This window comes from Marmota marmota, unplaced genomic scaffold, assembly GCF_001458135.2.
Source record: "Marmota marmota marmota unplaced genomic scaffold, marMar, whole genome shotgun sequence".
Classification (NCBI taxonomy): Eukaryota; Metazoa; Chordata; class Mammalia; order Rodentia; family Sciuridae; genus Marmota; species Marmota marmota.
In genome coordinates this window covers 45,496,313-45,520,818 of record NW_025999977.1, presented here as the reverse complement: position 1 = coordinate 45,520,818, position 24,506 = coordinate 45,496,313, and the positions used below count along the sequence as shown (strand labels likewise).

Here is a 24,506-nt window from a genome sequence, read left to right as displayed (position 1 = left end):
TGAGGCACTGGGTTTGATCCCTGGCACCACTTAAAAAAATAAACAAATAAAATAAAGCTATTATGTTCATCTACAACCAAAAAAATTTTTTTTAAAAAGGGTTGGGGATATACCTCAGTTGGTAGAGTGCTTGCCTTGCATGCACAAAGCCATGGGTTTAATCCCCAGCACCACAAAACAAACAAACAACAACAACAAAAAACAAAACAAACAAACAGGAAAAAAAAAAATGGAGCTGGGCACTGTGGCACACACTTGTAATCCCCTATAATGGCCTCATAGGCAGTGTTAGTGATTTGGGGGATGGAAGCAGGAGGATCACAACTATGAGGCCAGCTTCAGCAACTTAGTGAGACTCTATGTCAAAAATTTAAAAAGATGCTGGGGATGTAACTCAGGAATCAAGTTCTATCCCCAGCAAAGACTGGAGCCAGAGTGCCTGGTTTGGAGTCCTGGCTTCCCCACTTACGAACTATGTGAACTTTGGCAAGTTATTTAACCTCTCTGTGTCCTATTTCTTCATCTATGAAATGGAGATAATAGTCATACTACTTTGTGTAATGACCAAATGAATTAATTCAACATTGCCTGCAACATAATATGTGCTACATAAATATTAGCAATTCAAACTTGTAAACCAATGTATAGCCATACTGTCAGTTTGCTTTCGTTGCATTCTAACCTAGTGCTCCAATTGCTCCAAGTTCCAAATTCCTTTTTGTGATGGTACTATATTGTCATTTTTGTCAAATAGGTAAAAACTTCCTCAAATGCAGTTATGTACTCTTAGCTAAGGGAGATGGAAGAGGGGAAGGGTATACTAGAACAGGGGTTGTGCAACTAAGATGGATGTGGGTGGCACTGCTTCATGTTTTATAAATATAAATTTTCAATAAGTTTGGAATATTTTTAAGTAAAAAGTACAAAGTAGCAATCCACTTCTTTCCTAGTAGCTAGCCAAGTGTCCCAAGATCATTTATTATATAACTCTTTGCATTGATTTGAGATGTCTTTTGAGCCAATACAAAAATTTTGATGTCAGCTTGCTAATTCTGATTTCAAATAATCCTGTTTATTTTTGCTTTTCTCCTCTACCAGTACCATCCTGTCTTAATTACTACACTGTGTATTTAATGTCTCAGTAACTGGTAGGGCAAATCCCTTTTCTTTATTTTTCTCTTTCTAAATTTCCAAGGCTTATCTCATAAACTTTAGGATTAGCTTCACTAATTTTTAAAAATCTCTTTGGGATTCTTATTAAAATTTCATTTATTTATACATTATTTTAAAAAGATTTAATATTTTATATCACTGGGTATAATTTAGGAGTGTGTTCTACCCCATATTCAAATGTTTTGTACTGTGGTGAAGTTCTACAGACTTCCTCATATGGCTAGAAACTACTAAAAGCTAACATTTTTTAAGTGCAGTAAGTTACTGCATACAGTATTTAAGGGTTTTACATCCACTAACTTAATTAATTACATTTTGAATGAGATAGTAACAAGGTAGCAAGAGGTTAAATAACTTGCCCAAGGCCACATAGATGGCTAGTGTTCAATAAATATATGATCACTGAAAGAACAGATGAAAGAAAATATTGAATAAAAAAATACACAAATGACCTGGTCTAGGATATTCTGTATATATGTAGTTTTAATTAGTCTTATAATAGCTCTATAAAGTAGGTGGCATCAGAGATAGTGAATAAACAACCACTTATACCAATATGTGGCACACAGTAAGAGCTCAATAAATTGTATCTGTTATTATTATAATTAAAAACTGATTTAACATTAAGAAGATAGTAAAGATAACAACTACATAATTTAGATGCAACATGTCTATAATGACAGGATATATAAAAACCAATGAGTACTAGATAATAGAACAGCTATGAAATAAATTTTTCTCCCTCTCTCTGGGTATAAGTTTGAGTTTTTTCCCTTACTAACATAAGGACTTAAGTAAACCCCCTTAATGTTCTGAGCCATTATTTCATCATCATCAAGTAAATGATGATGCTATGACTACATGCTCATTCACTCTATTTGGCATTATAGCTTCTCTTGCATTTTCTTTAGGCCATCAATTATTTTTTGAGCATTTACCATATGAAAGCCACCAAGCAAGGCACAAGACAGATAATCTGAGGAAAGACAACACTAAGCAAAGGCTCTCAAGAAATAAAGAACATTAAAAAAAAAAAAAAAAAAAAGGAAAGGAAATAAAGTACATGGCTCCTAAAGCAACAGAAGAGAGTCCAATTCTTGGTTCTTCTTTTCTATATCTAATGTATGGATTGCATTCAGTGGGGCTATACCACTGAGCTACATCACAAGCCCTTTTTAAATTTTGAGACAGGTTCTCACTAAGTTGCCTGGGCTAGTCTCAAACTTGTGATACTTCTTCCAACATGCTGGGTTCACAGATGTGTCACTATGCTCAATGGTAATTTGACTTTTAATCTAAGTAATACTGGAAGAGTGAGTATAGCAGGGTTAAGGCATGAGCAGATTTACATTTAAAAATATTTTTCTGGGGGCTGGGGTTGTGGCTCAGTGGTGGAGCACTCACCTCGCACGTGCGAGACCCTGGGTTCGATCCTCAGCACCACATACAAAAAATAAATAAATAAACAAGTGAACAAAAATTTGAAAAAGATATTTTTCTGTATCCAAAGAATAATTAGGAAATATTATGAAAATTTTTGTAGCATAAATTTAGAACAGATGAATGAAGTGGATAACTCTCTGAAAAGACAAACTATCATGCTCACTCAAAAAGAAACAGAATAGTCCTATTATCAAAGAAATTAAAATTTTAGTTAATAATTTTCTCACAAAGAAAATCCAGGTCTGTATGGATTCACTGGTGAATTCTATCAAATACTTAAGGAAGAAATAATACCAAATCTATAAAACTCTCCCAGAAAATGGACAAGGAAGGAAATTTTCCAGTTCTTTGTATCAGGACAACATCACTTTCATACAAAAACCAGGCAAAGACATTACAAAAAAAAAAAAAAAAGAAGAAGAAGAAAAATATATACCAATGGCCCCATGAAGATAGCTAGAAAAACCCTAGGAAAATTTTACTGAACTGAGTCCATCAAAATATAAAAAAAAATACATAATGTATGGAAATATTACAGTGAATTAATGTGTGAATTATTATAATAAAAATCATAAAATTAAAAAAATACATCATGACACAGTAGAGTTTTTCACAGGAAAATATAATTGGTTTTGTACTGAAAAATTAATTAATATTATGCACACTTACAAACTGAAAGGAAAACAATAATAGGATCCTTTTAATATACCCAGGAAAATGGAAGTTATTTCTTCATGAATATACTTAACAATGTGGCATGTATAATTATAAATGTGCCATACAATGAAGGGAACTTCATGAAATAAAATGAAGAATTCCTGATCTGTAAGTTAATCAATTGCAGCAGAGCACCAGAAATACATCTATGTGTGATGTTGCATATTTTATATAATCCATGCATCAACATTAAAAATTCAATCATGCTAAAAATCAGATAGAATTATTTTTGTTAAATCACTATCATATGAAAACATGATGGCCAATAAACAAAGAAAACATTTCATAGAGGTGTGGCAGGCAGTTAATTTAAAAATTTGATATTTGCTGAATGATACTAAATGAGTCAGGGGCAGAAGAAGTGGTGGGTGTGGTGCAAGCATGGAAATCCAGGCTCCTGCCTTTAGCAGGCACCAGCTATTCAGCTTCAAAGTTTCCCCTTTCTTGTGTATCCTTTCAGATATTTCATATATTACCTTTTCACATTTTATATACAAATGACAGTGATGCACACAGTTCTGATCCTTGCTTTTTTTCTTTTGCTATAAATTAAAATTGTTCCACATCAGTACATTAAGTGTTTTTTCTCTTTCTTTTCTACTTTTTTTTTTTAACTGTATGGATATAACTCTGAAATGATTAAGATCCATCTGATAAGGAGTTAATACCCAAAATACTGAAGGAACTCATATAACTAACAGGTATTTAAGAAAATGTTCAACACCATCATCTATCAGAGAAATGCAAATTATAACCAAAATGAGATATCACCTTACATCTGCTAGAAGAGCTATTAGCAAAAAGACAAAATACCAGTACTGGTGAGGATATAGAGAAAAGAGAAACTTTGCACACATTAGTGGGAATGTAAATTAGTATAGGCATTATGAAAAATGGAGGTTCCTCCAAAAACTAAAAATAGAACTAGCTAAGACCCAACCTCCCACTTCTAGGATGGAAACAAAACCTGTATCTTGAAGAGACATTTGTTCTCTTATGTTAATTGCAGCACTATTCCCAAGATATGGAAACAACTTCAGTGTCCATCAAATGAAGACTGGATAAAGAAAATGTGGTATGTATTCACAATTGAATACTACTCAGCCTTCAAAAAAGGAAGAAATACTGCCATTTGTGACAACATGGTAAACCAAGAGGACATTATAGTAAATTAAATAAGCCAGGCACATAAAGACAAATACTTCATAATCTCACTTATATACAGGATTTTAAAAAGTCAAATTCACAGAAGTAGAGAGCAGAATGCTGGTTACCAGGGTGGGAAGTAAAAGAGTTGGGGAGATGCTGGCCAAGAACACAAAAGTTCAGTTAGGCAAATAAGTTGAAAGAATCATACATCACAGTAACTACAATTGATAACAATGAACCTTGAAAATTACTAGGAGATTTCAAGTATTCTCAGCACAAAAAAGTATGTGAAGTAACTCATATATTAATTACCTTGGTTTAGCCATTTTGCAATGTATACATGTATCAAAACATTGTGTATATCATAAATATATACAGATATGTAAATTTTGTTAATTAAAATATATATGCAGAGTAGGGAATAATCAGTGTGTAGTTGAAACTGAGGCTAGGCACAAGTAAAAGGGAAGAGTTATCCAAGAGAATGGGTATTTCTCCAGTTCCATTATTTCCTTTTACAAGTGTGGAATATATAACATCTATTCCCTTGAAGGCCTTGGGGAATGCAATGCGAAATTCCTAATGAAGGTGTGTTAGCTCTTGTTCTCCCTTGGTCTCCGCTAAAAACTTCATCAGATTATCAACTTCATATTATAGCCCCTAACTCTATTACTTCCTGTATGTCTGCATTGTAAGTAGAAAGAAATAAATTATCTCATTTTTAAATTTATTTCTCACTGGGTAAGTCTTCTTACTCAAACATAAAAGTTTAAGTTTTAAAAAAGTAGCCATGGCTTGTTGTAATTCTCTGTATCCAGTGTACCTAGCAGCACTGGGTTGGACACATGACAATCATTTACAGTAAGTTTTTTCAAAATGAATACATGGCCAATAACATGATGATCCAATTTATAGCAGAGACAGAAATGAAACACACAATATAAGATGTTTAAATATGATTGCATGCTTCATACTTCACCATTTAAATGTTATGACTTATGTCATACTTTACAAACCATGAACTAAACTTCCTGGTTAAGAAACCACAAAGAAAATTACAGGGGCTTTGCTTATGCAACTAAACAAGAGCTATCCACACCCCCTCCATCCCCTACCCCTTGTCTCTCTCTTTCTCTCTCAGATCTCTAGAAAAGGGAATGTTGAAAAACATTCCAGTACAAAAAGGCAAGTAAATACTTTTTAAATCAAATGTTTGTATCAAAATGTGCTATAAACACACACCCAAAGAACACATAATAGTCAAATGCTCAAGCAAAGTACAACAGAGACTATGATTATAATATCTAGACCCTGACAGTCAATGAATTCCATTTAAGCACTGTACTTATAGACTATGCCTTCCAGTTAACTTTACAGGGGACAAAACTGTCATATATCAAGTTAGCATGACTCACCATTTATATAGAAGGTTATCATGTGTAAACTTTAGGCTCTTCCACAGAGCCTTGTCTGCTAGATCTCTAATTACTGGATTCATAGCACAAGACACTTCATTTGATTCTATATTACCAATTGAAAATTAAATGATTTAGTATGTTCTACAGTGAGTTATCAAATTGCCTCTTTTGCTCAGTTCAACTATTTAAAATAAGTCCAAATACATTGTTGTTTAACAGAAATTCTAGATCTAAGGTTCACTAGAAAAGATGAAACTAAATTAAAAGTTCTTCAATCTGCTTTTCAGGATCTGGCTGGCAGTGGGTTAAAGTTTAGGTTCATTTTCATTTTATAGGATTACAACCATTTCCCTCTAAAAGTGAGTTACCACTAGCTAGTCTAGCATAGAAATGGCCTCCAGGAACAGTCTTCCTACCCACTCTCCCAACTTACTGGGCTTGATGACACAAATATCACAGTACATGCAAAAACTGCCTGCATAAGACCTGGTATTGGTAACTGTTCTGATATTTGCAAAAGTTATATGTGAGGTTTTTTCCAGGTTCACTGATATAGTATTTTAAACATCCTTATTAACTGAGCTTTTCTTTAAAGAGTTTAATTATAGAAAAATGCCATTACAAATCTGTTCGGTCTATGCAACTTGGTTATAACAATATTACGAGGAATCTAATACGTATTTTTAAAGACAATAAATAGTTTCTCAAATGACTTGACAACCAGTTGATAATGAGAAGTGAATCATAGGAGCACATCAAAATAAGATAATTTTTTGTTTATGTGACACTAAAACCTGACACTGATAACGTAAAATTCATTACACGTCACTATAGTGAGGACAGTAATGACTCACCTGGTGGATGAGGGATGTCAGCTCAAAGAACATTTCAGTTGTCACAAACAAGAAAACTTGAATTGCCTTAAAATTTTCAAGTTATGTGTAAAAGAAAATTGATGGAGATTTTTTCAATTTTATCAACAATACTAAAACTTTGCATGACATTACCAAGAGTTATAAAGCTGATTATTAATTAAACTATTTTTAAACTGATAACAAAAAACAAATGTTGGCCACAGATGCCAGAGGAAAGATGAGAATATCAATCTATTCTTTTTTTTAAATTATAATGGGAGAGGAGAGCAAAAAATATGCAGGCCAAAAAGTATACAGGGAAAAAAGAAGTGACTCAGGTAGTTAATTAATTATGAAAATTCTATGTTAATTTTCTGCATTTTAAATGTATATGCTATTAAATTTATAGTTGATTTTTTTCTTATAAATATTATTCATTTTCAAGCCAAGTGAATAAAAAAAAGAAAAGAAAGAGAAATAGTGATGGCTATCTGTATAAAGTCTTCTCATCCAGATTTTTCTACTTACCAGGAATAATGAAAATAAGCAGTTTAGGTCTATTGACATTTTGATCATTAAAGAGGTCATCCCAGGGACCACATTTTAGAACCTGTGTTTCAACTCCACCACACAGAACAAATTCCTCATGTACAGGGATTTCTTCCTTGATTTCTGAGTCCATTTCTAAATAAAGGGAGAAAAGCAGCAAAATGTAAAACTTTGAGCCAAAAATAATTAACTGAAGAATTAAAAAGACAATTTTCAAAATACCAAGAAGGAAATGCTACAGTGTATATAGAAGACTAGCCAGCTATTCTTCTGGGGGGGATATACTGGGAACTGAACCCAGGGGTGTGCTCTATCACTGAACTATATCCCCAATCCCTGCTGCCTTTTAAATTTTTTGAAATAGGATCTCATTAAATTGAAGCTGGCCTCAAACTTGTGATCCTTCTGCCTTAGCTTCCTGAGTCTATGGTATTGTAGATAAGTGCCACCATGTGGCACACCCAAGAGCTACTCTCCATTCTAGGAATGAAAGATAAAACACACATACATGGTAATAATGAAAACAGCCTTTGGGAAGCAATCTAGCAGCACTAGTCAATACCCATTAAAGGCATATACTTCAATTTAGTCATTTTGAGGAACTGATTCTAAAAAAATATCAAAAATACTTTTTAAAACTAATGCATGGGGGACTGTGGCTGTGGCTCAGAGGTAGCGCACTTGCCTGGCATGTGTGAGGCACTGGGTTTGGTCCTCAGCACCACATACAAACAAATAAATAAAATAAGGATCTATCAACAATTAAAAAAAATTTAAAAAAACCTAATGCATGGAATGCTATTTATTATGGTGAAAAGCTGAAGATCCTATATAGTCATTAATGAAGGAATGGATAAGTGAATTATGATAATTCATTATGCCAATACTAAAAATTCTATCATGACTCAATTTTGAGAATGATTAAACAAGCTGTAGTTCAATATTATGACCAAATGTTACATTCCATCAAGACTGCTATGAAGTTGCTTATAATTTATCCATTTACTTTCTAACATTTTTAAGATTTCACTTCTCCAGTTTGATGTTCTGTTGTCGCTGCTATTCTCTTTGTTTATGCCTTTACTATTTTTACTGTCAGCTTAGGGAATTTAGGGAGTAGGAAGAAATAATATACATTCTAATCTCCATGTTTAACCAGAAGTCATACACTCTTTTTTCTTAAATAGCAATACTAAGAAAAAATGAAAAATCCTTACTTAAAAAGTGGGGACCACTCTTTATTCAAAATATATTGATTAAATAAACAAAACTATCATTCAACTTTTGGTATGAATTGACTTTTAATTCATTAATAAATGTCACTGTAGCCCAGTCTCCAAAACTATCTTAAACAGAGTGTTTCTATAAAGGTCTTCTGACATTTACCATGTATTAGAAACAATATTAGATGGAGCTGTGAAACACAGTATTAAATTAGAACTGACTGTGAAGACACAAGCCACACTTTCACCAGAGGAGAATTCTGAGTTATTAAATACATTCAACTTATAAATATTTGAGACTATGACATCTTGGGAGTTTGATTAGCCATTAAACTAATGAAAATCCAAGTAGATATGAAATTTAAGTATAGTATATAAAAATTGGAAAATAAGCAGTTGCAATTCTAAAACATTTCAAATAAAATAGAACAGAGAAGCATGGAATTAACATGTATTTCTAAACAATCTTTTACTTTCCTTCACTCTTATATTTCTGACTCCCACACAGCTATGTATAAGAAGAAAATGAAAACTCAAAAATGAGAGTTTGAATTCTTGCTTACCTAAGAATCCAAAGTAATTCAGTTCTGCAAGCAAGTGTCAGATTAACAAAGAAAAATGTGTTACAATTATATATTGAAAAAGGATGATGGTTCCACCTTCAGCCTCAGCCTATAAATGATCTTGAAGGAAATAAATCTGATAAGCATCAAGATCTAGGTAGGGTGAAAATCAAGTGTGAACATAACTTGTGCAATCTAGGCAGACCTGTTTTCTTAAATGCAGGTGTTCATTTGTAGATATGTAGAACATATAACAATGTTAGAAACCAATGGGTTTCTAATTTTATGTGGTAAGAGAATTTTTTTCCAACTAAATTGTATGCAAACCTAGACAATATTTAAAACAGAAAACCAGTATCAGATGGGTATAAATCTTAAGAGATTCAAATCTATAAAATTTGTTATTATAGTATTTATAATGTAAATATTTATAATAACAAGTCTTTATATTATAGCTAGACAATAACCTTACAACTGAACTAATGAACAAAAATAAGTGGAGTATGGGGCTGGGGATGTGGCTCAAGTGGTAGCGCGCTCCCCTGGCATGCGTGTGGCCTGGGTTCGATCCTCGGCACCACATACAAACAAAGATGTTGTGTCCGCCAATAACTAAAAAATGAATATTAGAATATCAGAAACAAAATGTTGTTTAAATATTCAAAATTTAATCATTTTAATTGACTATATTAATTGAATAAAGGAGAGAAAGCACATAATCACCCCAATCTGCACAGAAGTATATTTGATAAAAACCCAATAGTCATGAAAAACTCTTAAAAAAGAAACATATCTTCTTTTATAAAATATAAATATAAAATACATTTGTAAATATAAAACTTATAGCAAACATATTATTAAAAGTGAAATACTGAATGCCTTTCTGAGTTTGGGGTCAAGATACAGAGGTCTGCTACCAACACTTCTAATTCTAAATTGTATTTGAGGTCTTAAGCCAATGCAACCAGACATGAAAAAGAAATAAGGGTATGTGAATTGGATAGGAAGAAAATGTCATTCTTCACAACATGATTACATAAGAGAAAATCCAAAAGAATAAATATACACCATTTGAATGAATAAGTGGATGCAACATGGTCTTTAGATAAAAAAATATTACTAAAAACCACATACATTTCTATATACTAGCAATGAGCAACTAGAAAGTGAAACTTTTTTTTGAAAAGATACCACTTATAACTACATGAAAAAAATTCAATACTTACAAACAAATCTAACAAAAGAGTTATAAGATTTACACAGAAAGCTTTACAATTTCCTTGAATTTCTCTAATTACTAGAGATCTTGATCATTTTTTTTGTATTTGTTGATTGATTATATTTCTTCTGTGAGGTGTCTGTTCAGTTCCATAGCCCATTCGTTGATTGGATTATTTGATTGCTTTTTTGATGTTAAGTTTTTTGAGTTATTTATATATCCTGGAGATAAATGCTCTATTTGAGGAGTGACACAGCCACATAAATGTTTATAGCAGCTCAACTCACAATAGCTAAACTATGGAACCAACCTGGGTGCCCTTCAACAGATGAATGGATAAAATGTGGTATATATACAAAATGAAGTATTACTCAGCCTTAAAGAAGACTGACATTATGGCATTTGCCGGTAAATGGATGGGACTGGAGAATATCATGCTAAGTGAAATAACCCAATTCCCCCAAACCAAAGGCTGAAAGTTTTCTCTGATATGTGGATACTAATTCACAATGGGGGGTGCTAGGGAAGAATAAAAGTACTTTGGATTAGGTAGAGGGGAGTGAAGAGAGGAGGGGGATATATTAGGAAGGACAATAGAAAGAATTGGACATTATTACCCTATGTGCATATAGGACTACACAACCAGTGTGATTCTATATCATGTGCAACCAGAAAAATGAGAAGTTATACTCCATTTAGGTATGATGTGTCAAAATGCATTCTACTGTCATGTATAACTAATTAAAACAAATTTTAAAAAATGAATGAAATCGATAAACTGTCAATGAAAAACACATGAAAACACAAGTTGCTAAAATCAAGAATGAAACAGGTTACTGCTGAAGACCCTGCAATACCATTACTGATACCAAAACCAGACAAGGACAGGACAAACTAAAACAAACAAAACAAACTAAACAAACAAAACCACCAATACCTCTCTTACAGAATATTAGTAAACAGAACCTAGCAACATATAAAACAAATATTATACCACAATCAAGTGAAATTTACTCCAGGAATGTTCAACATTCAGGAATCAACGAATGTCACAATAGCTAAGATGTGGAACCAACCTAGATGCACTTCAACAGATGAATGGATAAAGAAACTGTGGTATATATACACAATGGAACATTACTCAGCATTAAAAGAGAATAAAATTATGGCATTTACAGGTAAATGGATGGAATTGGAGAATGTCATGCTAAGCGATGTAAGTCAATCCAAAAAAAACCAAAGGCTGAACGTTCTCTCTGATAAGTGGATGCTGATCCATGTGGGAGGGGCATGGGAAAAATAAAGGAATTTGGGGAAGGGGGGAGAAGGGGGCACAGGGGTAGTAGGTAAGATGGTGGAATGAAATAGACACCATTACCCTGGGTACATGTGTGATTGCACAAATGGTGGGACTCTGCATTGTGTACAACCAGAGAAATGAAAAGTAGTGCTCCATTTGTGTACAATGAAAAGAAACGCATTCTGCTGTGATAAATAACCAATTAGAAAAAAAAAAATCAATGAATGTAACTCACACTTACCATGTGACCCAGCATTTTACTCTTGGGCTTTTATCCCAGAGAAATAAAAACTTTATGTTGATTCAAAAACCTTCAAACAAAGGTTCATGGCATCTCAAATCATCATATTCCAAAAATGCATACAATCCAATTGTCTTTCAATGAGTGAATGGTTAAACTCAGTGTAGGATCCCTGAATACTACTCAGCAACAACAACAACAACAAAAATGATTGATACAAATAACTTGGATGGAATGGAAAGCAATTATATTAAGTTAAAGAAAAAACAAAAGCCAAAAGCCAGTTTCAAAAAGTCATGTATTTATGATTCCATTTACACAACTTTTTTGAAATGATATTTTTTTAGAGATGGAGAGATTGGAGTAGGACTAGATGGTTCTATAAAGCAGCAGATATAAAGTCTTGTGCTAATGAAATAATTCTGTATCTTGGTTTATTATTATAATTATAAAAGCTACATGTGTGATAAAATTGCATAGAACTGTGTACACACACAAATGAGTGCTTATAAAATTGGTGAAATTTCAATTAACTTTATATTCCACCAATGTCAATCTCAATTTCCTGGTTTTAATACTGTTTTGCTGCCATTCAAAATGTTACCATTGGGGAAGCTTGGCTGAGAAGGGATGGGGACTTTCTTGTACAGTTTTTTTGCAACCTCTATAAAATCTATAATAATTATTCAAAACAAAAAAATTAAAACCACAAAACTTAATTATGCATTTATTTAATTGCAAACTGTTTAAGTGGTATGACAAAGAAAAATCAGGAATACCACACAGCTCCATATAAACTTCAAAACATACAGTTGCAAGTCAACATATAATATAAATGCATAAACAGAATACCTTTAAGGTCACTGTAACTATTTGTATCTACTCCATCTTACTCCAAAATAACCTGTTAATGGAAGTAACTGTTTTCTATATCCTGATTTACAGGTAATTTCCCCACTTGCAACAAATCACTTTCTTTTTGTAGTCTTTTCATTTGCAAAGTACATTCAAATCCTTTCTCATTTAAACAAAGCCTACAAAGTAGAGAGTGCAATCAACAGAGTGAGAAATTGAAGGTCAAGTTTTTTCAAGGTTGTTTAATGGCAAAATCACTTTTATAGTCTTTGGACTCCTATTACACTATTTTTCCAGCTACATAGTATGTCAAAAATTTTATGTACTATTTAAGATCAAAGAACAAATTACATAATGTTGTAGGGGAAAGTCCAAGAGAGAATAAATATGATATGTGTTAGACCAAGATTCTATCTGGTGTTCCAAGGCTCTGCTAGATAAGTGGATATATGAACACCAATTTTACAACCTTTTTTCCTCTTACACCTTTTACATTCACTTTTTTTTTCTTATACCTTTTCAACTTTCTCTAATTTTGCTATTTGAATATGTGCTGCATGAGAGTTCTCAAATCTGTACAAGTGGGTCAGAAAACCAAACTTAGATGATGAATATAAAATCCATTACTACTGTTGAGGAAATATAAAAACTAAGGCATACATTACACTCAGGATGGATTTGCTAAATTATCTTGACTTTAAAAGATATTTTCCATAGTTCTTTTGTTGCTTCTAATTCACCAATTATTACATCAAATTTGTAAGCACTTTTTTTTTTTTTTTTTTTAAATGTGCCAGAAAACAGCTTTCAGCCTCTTGACATCAAGGACAAGAATTTCAAAAGTTTGAAGACTACTGGACTTTCAGGTTAAATACTCATTAAAGCAGTATAATAATTTCCCTTTGCTCAAAGTATAAAGTAGACTTCAAAATTAAGTGCTTGATCCTAAGTATATTATAGTAATTTTACAAGTAAGGAAATGCTGAGAGGTTATGGATCTTTTTACGGGAAGAAAATCACCTAATATAAAAGCCTTAGTTGTAAAAATACAAGATATTAAAATGTAAAATTTCAGAAAAGCACCTGCTGTGTTGCCTTTATCGTCCCCTAACATCCTACATGCTGGGAAGCCAGGCTTCAGGGTCTTCAAGCCTTTCACTTTTAGGTAAAAAAAATGGAAAACACCTAACAGACAACTCGGATATTCTTATTCATAGTTTCAGAAAGAAGTTGAAAGTAAACCTTTTGCACAAAAGGAGCTTGTTCTAAATTCTGTTTCTTTTGTTATATATTTCTCTTTTCTGATAGGAATGTGACCTTAGAACTTCAGAAGGGATATTATAAACTCTCTAGAACTGGCAGACAGGACACAAAACAGATGTCCAGTAACTACTTGTGAGGAACAAATGAATTAACGAATCAAGGAACAAAGGGTCCCGATCTGCATGCTGTCTTGGGTGGGGAAAAACTCCCCGAGGTGAGTACACAGTGGGCCTTAAGTGTGAACGGAAAGCGGTGTGCGCACTAGATGCTCGCTGCAAATCACACCCCGGACCTGACTTTGATCCTTCCGGGCCGCGTCTTGCGGGCCGGGTACCCAACGTCCAGGCCCCTACTCCCCACCGTGGGCTGCGTTTAGCAGCCCAAAAGGTGCATCCTCTAGCTCTGGGGAGCCGCGATAAGCCGGCAGCCCCGGGGCCTCCCGCTCCGGGAAGCTCATGACCGTAGAGCTGTCTCAGCACCGTTATTTCCGGCTCAGTGGAAGGTCCGGCCAAGGGCCGCGAGGCCTCTGTGAGGAGCTGCAGGGAGCACAGGGCCCCGAGCCAGCCCGCCTGATTTCCTGAAAGTCAGCGAAGCCTAGAGAGCTGCACCTCACCTGTCTGCCCACAAGGTCCCCGCTGAAGTTCCTGGGGAGTCGTGCTTGGACCGGAAGTCCCGCCTTATGACGTCACTACATTGCGCCGCGCTCCGCTCTCGGGGCGCTGACGCGTTTACGGCGCGCTGCGCGCGGGCCGTGGGATGTAGCTGTTTCCGGCGTGGAGCCGGGTGTTAAGATGCCGCTAAACTACGTGGAGTGGGAGCGGTGTCCTTTTCTCTTTCGTTTGAATTTTATCTGCCTCCTGTTGCCTCTCATCCTTGATATACTCCTGCCTTCCTTTCCCTCTCATTTTTTCTCTATTTCTCCCCTTTTGTTTCCTCTGTCCATTTCTCGCTTCCTGCATCACTGGTTGCATCTCTTCCCTTCTGCACGAACACAGGAAAGTTGATTCTCAACTGACCTTGTATATTAACATTAGTGTGGCCAGCCTCAGATGCGCTACACTTTAGGGTTGTATACTATTTCAAAGATACTTTGAACTAACCACCTCCAAACTCCATGAAGACAGAGGTTATGTCTGTGTGACTTGTATGCCCAGCACCTGCTACTCATCAGGTGATCAGCATATGTCTGACCAAATATGCGCTATTGTGAATATGACAGTCTTGTAGCCAGGGAAAAAGCAGAGAAGTAGACTAGCGAGTCATCAATGATTCTCACACTTAGAAAAGGACCTTTGCTCCTTTTAAATTAAACATCTCAGTGGTCCACACTACCATCCAATCAGCTGTTGAAAGTAGACTGGTACCTCTTCCTCACACTCAGAGGTAATATTTAGTGAGTTCAGGGGAAAAAAACCCACTCCCTGTGCTAAGAGCTTTTCATGAATTAGCTCATTTTTTAAATCCTCAGAGCATTCCTATGAGGTTAGTATTAACAAGTGACATAGGGTCTGGAAGTAAAGCAAATACATAAAATAAATTATTGATTACATTATAATGACATTACATGATATGTCCAAGGTGGTGTCCCTTGTTACTAATACTTGGTTCAATATGTGTACCAAATTCTCGTGAACATGGCTCATTTGTATGAGCATTTTTTTTTTAATCCTTGCATATGTATTTGTGATACATCACTTTGGGTGATTTATGTCTCTGATTTCATTAAGCCTGTGGCAGAATTAACCACAGAGGTTCAGTCTTAAACAAAAAAAATCTTTCCAGACCCTATGGAAATTCAGTATTATTCATGTTTACCCATAGTGCAAAAAGAGGTGTTGAGAAATTAAGTAATTCTTCAAGATCATTGGCAGAGCCAGACTCTCTTACGTTACATAACACAGTCACACACAAGCATTACTCTTGAATAACATATCATTACCTCTATTGTGGTTCAAACACCTAAACTACTTGTAGCCACTTCTCCCCATCTTCTCTCTTTCCTTGTAATTTTTGGAATGTCCATGTTCTTTATAGTAAAGTTGTTATACTTTTGCACACACTGTTTCCTCTGCCTGGATTGCTGTTTGCCCTTCCCTCCCCAGTGTGCCCTTCTCCACTAATTTACTCTAACACATGATTCAAGATTCATTTTCAAACGGTGGTTCCTGATGCCACCAGGTATGGTAAGGTTTCCTCCTTTATACTTATGTATTATCGTTTACATATTTCTGTTAAGATACTTATTTGTCTCCTTCACTAGACTGTGAGATCCTGGAAAACATGTACCTTTTTGTTCTTTCACTTTGTATTTTCTAGGTCTAGATATAATGTGATATATGGCAGGCATGCTGTAAGTCTGTGTTTAAATGACTACACTCGGAACTGTTGATCTCCCACTCCAAGGGCAGGAATTCCTCCATACCTCATTATAGTATGGAAATGGGATCTGAAAAACTGTTGGGAGCTGAGGAAAATTTTCTCTCCATCTCTTGACTTAAATTTTCTCTGGGCATCTGTTTCATCATTCTTTGATTCCCAGGCTACATGACAGAATATGGTTCTGCAATTTATGCCATTGATGGAGTTATTAATGCTATTCAGATAGTTTCTAGACACATGGTAAGATTGATCTTGTTTTATAGTTGGGTGTATGGAGTTAAGGGAGGAGTGACAAGATAGGAGAAGTTCTGGCCAATGAGGTATGAAGAGAAATGGTGGGTAACTTCTAGGCTGAGCAGTTGATTTTTGTGTTGAGTCCTCTGACACTTCACATTTTCATTTGATGGGGGTGATGGCAACATTCAAGATAGTGTCTGTGCCAACAGCCTGTGTCCTTGAGTAGTTATTTCTGCCCAGAATATATTCAGTATGTGATGACATGTTATGAAAAAGAAGTAACCTTTTTTGTTTAAAGTGCTCAAGATTGTTCGCAACTATAGTACAATAGAAACTGACCAGATTGTTGCAGAGGGAAAGCCACACACTGGTTCTTTTTTATCACTCCTTCAATTTTTATTCTAAATATCCAGAAGAGAATATCTCATTGGTCTAGTGTAGGTCTGAGGTATAGCAATTGTCCAATCATCAGTGACAAGTGCTAGTGGTTGTATTGTCCCTCTGCTAACGTGGGTAAGATACAAGATATTAATGGAGCATACATTAATGGAGCAGACATTCCACAAAGATGTCTGTCAGAAGCACAAATGGCATAAAAGTAGACCCTTGTTTACTGATCTTAAATGACATGTTTACCTTTTACATAAAAATTTTAGACTCTCATTGCTTGTTCATTTTTACTGACTGTTACATTTCAAACACTCTTCCAGACTGCAGATACAAAGGCAATCCAAACAAAAAGTCTCTAATCTCACAAATATAATACAAGCAAATTAAACAGATTAATAAATTATGATTGCATAAGGGGAACTGAAAGGCAATGTTAAAGATAATGAGAAGTGTATTACTGTTCTATTGTTTAACAACTTACCAAAACCATAGCAGTTTAAAACATGCACATGTTTTACTTCATACAGTTTCTCCTGGTTGGGAAACTAGGAGCAGCCTAACTAAGAGAGATTTAGGGATACCAATATCATGTTCTTCAGGACCCACCTTGACAGGTTATGGTACCAAGGAATATAGTGGAAGGGGAAGAAAGTCACCTCTTGTAAAGCAGAGAAAGTCAGCCTAATGTCCCTGAATGTGAATTATTTCAGGGTATTGTCAGTAACATGTAGCATTTACAAAAAGGAAGTTGCAGTGGATAGTTGAGAGCTCTTTGGCTTCTTGTGGATAACATTATTGAAAAGGAAGAGAGGGAAAAGGTTGCATTTGCAATATAGCAAAGATCAACTATGTAGGGAACCTGTAGACAATGCCTAAGTACTTCCACAGTTGTTGGAGACCCTCTCGTGGAAGTGAAGAAGTAGCTGGGGATCCTCTGGAAGACTGAGTATTCTACAAAGCAAGGAAAATGAGACAGAGAAACAGGCAATACCTGCATCTTTATGGTAGGAAAAAATAGTCCTGATGGATGTTATGAGAACGCTGGAAGAACCTGCGCTTATTAACAGAAAGTTTTGTCTTCTCCCTTATTACTCTATTGCACAGAAAATAGAAACTCTCTGATTATACATACCTTGATTTAGTATGTGCAGACTATATAAAAAGGAGCAAGAGGAAGAAAAGAGAGAAAAGATAAAAATTAGATAACTAAGGTTTCTTTTCAATGTATTAGAGATAAGATTATTAGTTATAAATGGTAGTGAATTTAAATTTTAGTTTTCTACTGGCTCTATAGTGAATTTTTCTTATTTGTGAATTTACAAGTAGAGATAATTCTAAATGTTTTCCAGTTATAATTGTTTAATGCAAAATCCACAAAATGGAATTGCTGTTCACTGAGATCCTCATGAATTCTTTTCTCAAACACTTTTTGTCAAGAAAACAGATCCACATAATGTGTCATCTTAAAACATAAATTAAAACTTAAGATATGTTTTTTAAAAATTTATAAAAAGTGTACTATTTTAGGGCTGGGGTTGTGGCTCAGTGGTAGAGTGCTTGCCTTGTATGCATGAGGCACTGGGTTTGATCCTCAACATCAAATAAAAATAAATAAATAAAATAAAGATATTGTGTCCCTCTACAACTAAAAAAATTTTTAAAATGTACCATTTTAATCTTTAAAAATCTAAGGAGAGTAAAGATAATACCTAAACATTGACAAAACTATATTCAACTTCCTTATTATGACAAAACTGATCCTCCTGACTATTAATAATGCAGAAAACCTAACAAAAGTCAGAAAAATTTGATCAGTGAGAGTCAAAGATTCTTGCAAAAGTTCTGCTCATGGATTATACTGCCTTCATAGAGGCATTTGACTTACTAAAAAACTGAACAATAATAATAACAGCAGCAAAAACAGGCAAACACCAACACCAAACACCAACTTTTAGGTGTCCTTGCCATCCAAAATGATTCAAACTATAAATACACATGTATTTGCATATGTAATTGCATGTGTGTATATATATGCACACACATGTATATGTAGATGTATAAATGCATGTATGTTTGCATGTATATGAGACTAAAATAATATTGTATTTAATACTTTTAAGATAATTCACCATATGTAGTATAACTACAATTCCAAATGTTTTCTTTTAACTCATTCTGTGGTTCCTTGGTCCCCATCAAGGAGCACACCATAAAGAAGCTTTTATTGTCTGGGCAGGGTATAATTAGGATTAAAAATATGAGATATGTAGTTCAACTATCTCTATAAATTAAGAACAAAGTACAAATTGGAACAAGGTACAGATGACTACTCCTTTAGAGTACAGTATGTTCCCATTTTATTGGATTCCTCAGAAACTAATAGCTCCATTCAGCAAGGTTTTTGTAGGCTAATAATACTGCTACAGAACTTTTACAAATCATTCCTTTTTAACTTTTAATGGAGACTTTTTATTCTCCAGTAAAAACAAGAATAGAGTTTTTCATAGAACAAAATTCCTTCTCATATTATCCATGTGACTGTGGTCTACTGAAAGGTGGCTCTCCAAAGATGTCCACATCCTAATCTGTGGTACATTACATGACAAAAGGATGCTACATTACATAACGAAAGGATGTTGCATATGTGGTTAGAATGTGTTAAGGATCTTCAGATGGGGAGGTGTTCTGGATTATTTAGGTGAGATGAATATGATCACTAGGGTGAATGTAAGGGGAAGGGAGGAGTACCCCCATCCCAGAAGATACTACAACATTGGGAGCAGGGAAGAGAAGGAAATCTGAAGGTTCAAACATCAATCATGGTCAGAGTGGGATTGGAAGATGTTCTACTGCTCTCTTGAAGGTGAAGGAAGGGGCCACAAGCCCAGGAATGCTGAAAAAAATAAGAAATGTGACTTCTCTAGAGCCTTCAGAAGGAAAATTGACGTGCCAAGACCTTGATTTCAGCCCATAGAAATTGGAGTATTGGAAATTCTGGCCTCCAGAACAGTAAGGTAATACATTTGTGTTGTTTTAAGCCACTTAATTTGTGGCAAGTAGTTGCAGCAGCCATAAGACATGAATATATCAAATTAAATGAAGACTCAGACCATTTCTGTTTAGAAAATGGGCTAACGATATTAGGTAGGGAGATTTCAGGCTTCAGAGTACTAGTTGCTGCCAAATTATCGCTTTGGTTTCTATGCTACATGTTTGATTTCTTAGATTCAAAGAACTGTAAAAGCCTTGTGTTTGCCTGTCTTTTCACAGTCTATCTCCTAATCACCAAAATGTAGTCATATTATTAGCACAGAGTTCAAATTCACCCGTCAATTCCATTTTCATTCATGTTTATGTGTAGAATTCTTAATTGAAGTTGATAAAATGAATCCAAAATTTAGGTGAAATGTGGAATTTCAGTATTTTTAAAGCATTCCAATTTTTAGTTCTGGAGTCATCCATTTTTATAATATTTTAGGAAGTCTAAGGAACCATATTTATTTTCTTTTTTTCCCCAAATGTCAACTGAGATATCAACTCCAAAGAATGGAGTGGGGTGGGGTTGTTGAGTAGATATGTTAACTTTTTGGCAGCCCACATCTGACCCTTTTCCTGTGTTTGGAGAATGCCCCATGGTATGAGTCCTATGACTTCCTCCACTTTGTGCTGGGCCTGGTTGGAGATAACTCCTTCTATTCAAGGAGGTGAGATTATCCCAGGGAGAACTGTACTGATGCTGTCAATGAGCTCATCAAGTACCAAGTTGATAGTTCTTAAGAAGAGCGGGTGGGGTTCAGTGAATTGGATGGGGAGGACTTTGACTGCGGGAATCTTGAGTCCTGCCTCAAAAGAGAAAGTTGCATTATGGATGAAGAGATTTAATTAACAAAATGTATTCAGTGGTCTGAAGCAGCATGATCTAGTGATGAAAAATTGGCTCATCTCAGCTCTATACAACCCAGACTGGTTTCACCCTTACTTCAAATGTTTTCAGCGGGGTTATGCAGTTTCTCTGCAGAATTCCCCTGAGCTCCTTCATCCTTCATCCTTCATCCTTCAACATGCTTTTTCAAACCTCTTTGCCCTTACATAATCTATACTCTCTGACTAAAATGTTATTTCCTTCTCAGATAACCATACCCCAGTTAGCCTATAAAAATCCTTATGCATTTTTTTAACACTCAAATATCACTATACTTAGCTTTGCAGGTTGACTAAGGCTTCTGGTCTCTAAAGATACTTTGAACGTATCTATTGTCTACCATGTACTACATCTGCACTATGTTTGCATGATGATCTTTGTTTGCTTGTTTGAAGGAACATGTAAAAATAAATTCCAGACATTGTATTATTTTAACCATAAATACTTTAGTATGAATCTCTAACAGCCAAAGAGTTCAAAATAATGCCATTATCACACCTCACAAAATTAACTCTAACATCTTCTAATATCCAGTGCATATTCAATTTCTCAAAAATCGACTTGACTGACTATACCCTCCTGGTTCTACTCTGGGGCTTCTTGGCCAACAAAACATATTTTTGTTTTACTATTGGAGTACTTTAATGTTTTTATTAATCTCATCATAGAATATATATTTGGCTTTTTTAGATAGCACAGCAAAGATAAATTTAAAACAGAAAACAGAATAGATATATAAATCTATTTTTATTACTATAACAAATACCCAAGACTGGATATTTCATGAAGAAAAGAGGTTTATTTAGTTCAGTTTTTGAGGTTGACAGTACAAGATTGGGAGGTCCCATCTGATTAGCCCCCCATGAGAACCCCTCTGTTGTATCACAATAAAGTACAGAAGAGAGGGAAATGGCTGCATGTGTAAGAGGCTAATGCATGAGGTAGCTTCACTTTATAACAACTCGCTCTCTCCAGAACTGACTGGGGTCCTGCAAACAATACATTAATCACTTGAGGGAATCCCTTCCACCTTCAAGGGGTGGGGGCTGACATAATTAATCCCTGGAGGGGACCAAGCCTCCATCACATGAACTTTTGGGGGGGTGGATCACATTCAAAGCATAGTAATGAAGAGTCAAATTTCAACACTGTGGTCTTAGGTTCATTAAGTAAGGCACTCTTCTGATTCAGGCCCTAGCCTTTTGGGCGAAATATCTATTTTGCCTATCAGTGGGCCCCGAAGAACACCCAAACAACAGTTTTTGGTGTAATAGCCTCCTGTGGTAGGAGCAAAATTCTCCCGGTGGGACTATCTCTCAAGGGATACATCCACAGGGTAATGATCAAATCAAATGAAACTTAAAAAGAGAAACAAGCAAAAATCCAACAAGCTGGAATATATTTTCCACTTACAATGTTCCTTTCCATGGTTGAAGTACCTTAATTAGTGTAGTATTCCTGGCCTCTCAATCCCTTCCTCCTCACTCTGCCCCAGGGAATGAACATAGAGTGAATTGCCTGATACATAAAGCATGGAAGAATAAACTGTGAGTTTTTGAATCATGTTTTTTCCCCCTTCTTTGAGCTTGCTTCCCACAGGGAGTGGGAGGTCTTTGCTTTTCCACAATATAAGAATAACCTGAACAAGACACCCCACTCTGTAGCAGACCACTCCTGTGACTGTGTGGGTAAGTCTGCCTACTTGTGAGGCTCACTATGCAGGCCTTTTGGACTCTCATATTACCTGTGGACTTCAATATAGCCTTTCTCAGAAACAAGATGGACATTTTGGTATCCACATGCTTTATTCCTATTCTTATTTCTCGTTTTTTTTCCCCCAGGGGATGAAGGATATTATCCTGAGGATCTTCTCAAAAATGTAAAAATAAAATATTGTTTTAATATTCTGCTATATTCTCTTTGCTAATATTTTATATATGATTTTATACTAATTTTTTGAAGTAGGATTAATTTTGTCTACCTTTTAGGGGTTTTGTTATCAAAAGTATACTAGATTCATAAAAAGAATTTAAGAGTTTTCCTTTTAATTATCTGCACTCTGGAAAATTTTTTTTTTTAATTTGAAAAATTTTAAATTGTATTGGAATTATAAATAATGTACATTTTCTAAAGATTATTCTTTTATTCGTGTTCTCGGAGTTGAACAAAGTAGTCACTTCTAAATCTTTAAGTTTCCTCTGTGGTCATTTCATTATCATTTCTAATTTCTGTGTTCTTAGACTATCTCCCACTTCTTCACTTGATCAGATGACCTCAGGTTTTATGTTTGTATATTAAGGGTTTTTTTTTAGAAGGAATGCTTATATTCACCTATTAGCTCCACAAGCATCTCATTTTAAATTCTTTATTGAATATCTATTTATGATTGGTTTCTTCTGATTTACTTGGGATTCTTTTTTTTTCTAACTTGACACTTATTTGTGAATATGAATTTTCCATCTGTGAATTTTCCTCTGAATTTTGCTTTGCTTGTATCCCATGTTTCTTATGTAATGAGGAGAAAACACTCATTTGTAAGCAAGCAAATTTGTTACTTTAGTTATTGTCCTGTGAAGGAGATAATTAATTGAGGGATCTATTCTTCGGGTAAATATGTTTTCAGGGAGTCAGTCTCTCTCTTCTCTCCACTCCCCTCCTTTTCTCTCTCCCTCTCTCCCTTCCTCTTCCCCCTCCCTTTCCCCCTTCTCCCCTCTCCCCTTCCTGATCACCATGTCTTGAATTCATGACCTCCCTGCCTCAGTCTCCTGAGTTGCTAGCATTACAGGTATACTACTGCACACAGTTTGTTTTCAGTTATTCCCAATAATCTTGTGACATTTTCAATGACAGATTGTATTTTGTGTACTGCTGACATCAAGCTTGACCATCTGGCTCATTTTGTATAATGGAATGTTAATAGAGAGTCCATTGTGGACTTCCACCATTGTGGGATTCTGCCACTTCTCTTTTTCTGTGCCCCAAATCAGCATGTTCCAGATTGGGTTGTTCCTTTCTTCTGGGTCCCCTCATGAAGAAAATGTGGAGTAGAGGTATAGCTAACCAGTGAAGGACATGTAATGGAGCAAGAAATAAACCTTTGTTGTTGTAAATTGATGGGTTTGGGGGGTTGTTTGTTATTGCAGTCTAAACTAGCAAAACTGATACAGTATGGATAGAATATATAGTTATATATTCATTGTATCTATCTTTATCTACTATATCACATTATTAATACACATAAGATATATCATGTACACCTCAATAGGATGTAGTGACATCTTTTGAACAACTAATGTGTAAGTATATTTTATAAAACTTGAAACATAATTTTTGTTGTTTAAATTATTGTTATAAAATTCATAGTTGTGTCTTTGCTTTCATCACTGTGGACGTAGTTATGAGATGTTTGATGCCAGGTCTTTGGTAAAAAACATTCTCCCTTTCAGACCATTTTTCTTCTTCCTCCTCTCTTCCTCTTCTTCCTCCTTTTTTCCTCCTCCACCTCCTTCTTTTGTCATAGAGATAGAACTGAACACAGGGGTGTTTTACCACTGAGCTACATTCCCAGCCCTTTTCATCTTTTATTTTGAGACTGAGTCTAAGTTGCTGAG

At 35.0% G+C, this 24,506-nt stretch overlaps 1 protein-coding gene across 4 annotated transcripts in view; it reads right to left on the bottom strand.

Annotated features, from left to right (window-relative positions):
* The window catches only part of Ldah (lipid droplet associated hydrolase), an 88,421-nt gene extending 73,766 nt beyond the window's left edge, over positions 1 to 14,655 (bottom strand). For all 4 annotated transcript variants that reach the window (XR_007348169.1, XM_015479941.2, XM_048804759.1 and 1 more), the window contains exons 1-2: positions 14,581 to 14,655; positions 7,283 to 7,438 (exon numbers count right to left, since the gene is read on the bottom strand). Coding sequence is in view for 3 of the 4 variants with exons in the window: in XM_015479941.2 (XP_015335427.1) it covers positions 7,283 to 7,436 (154 nt within the window). In the remaining variant the exon portion in view is untranslated. The remainder of the gene's footprint in view (positions 1 to 7,282; positions 7,439 to 14,580) is intronic.
* Positions 14,656 to 24,506: the final 9,851 nt, after the last annotated feature.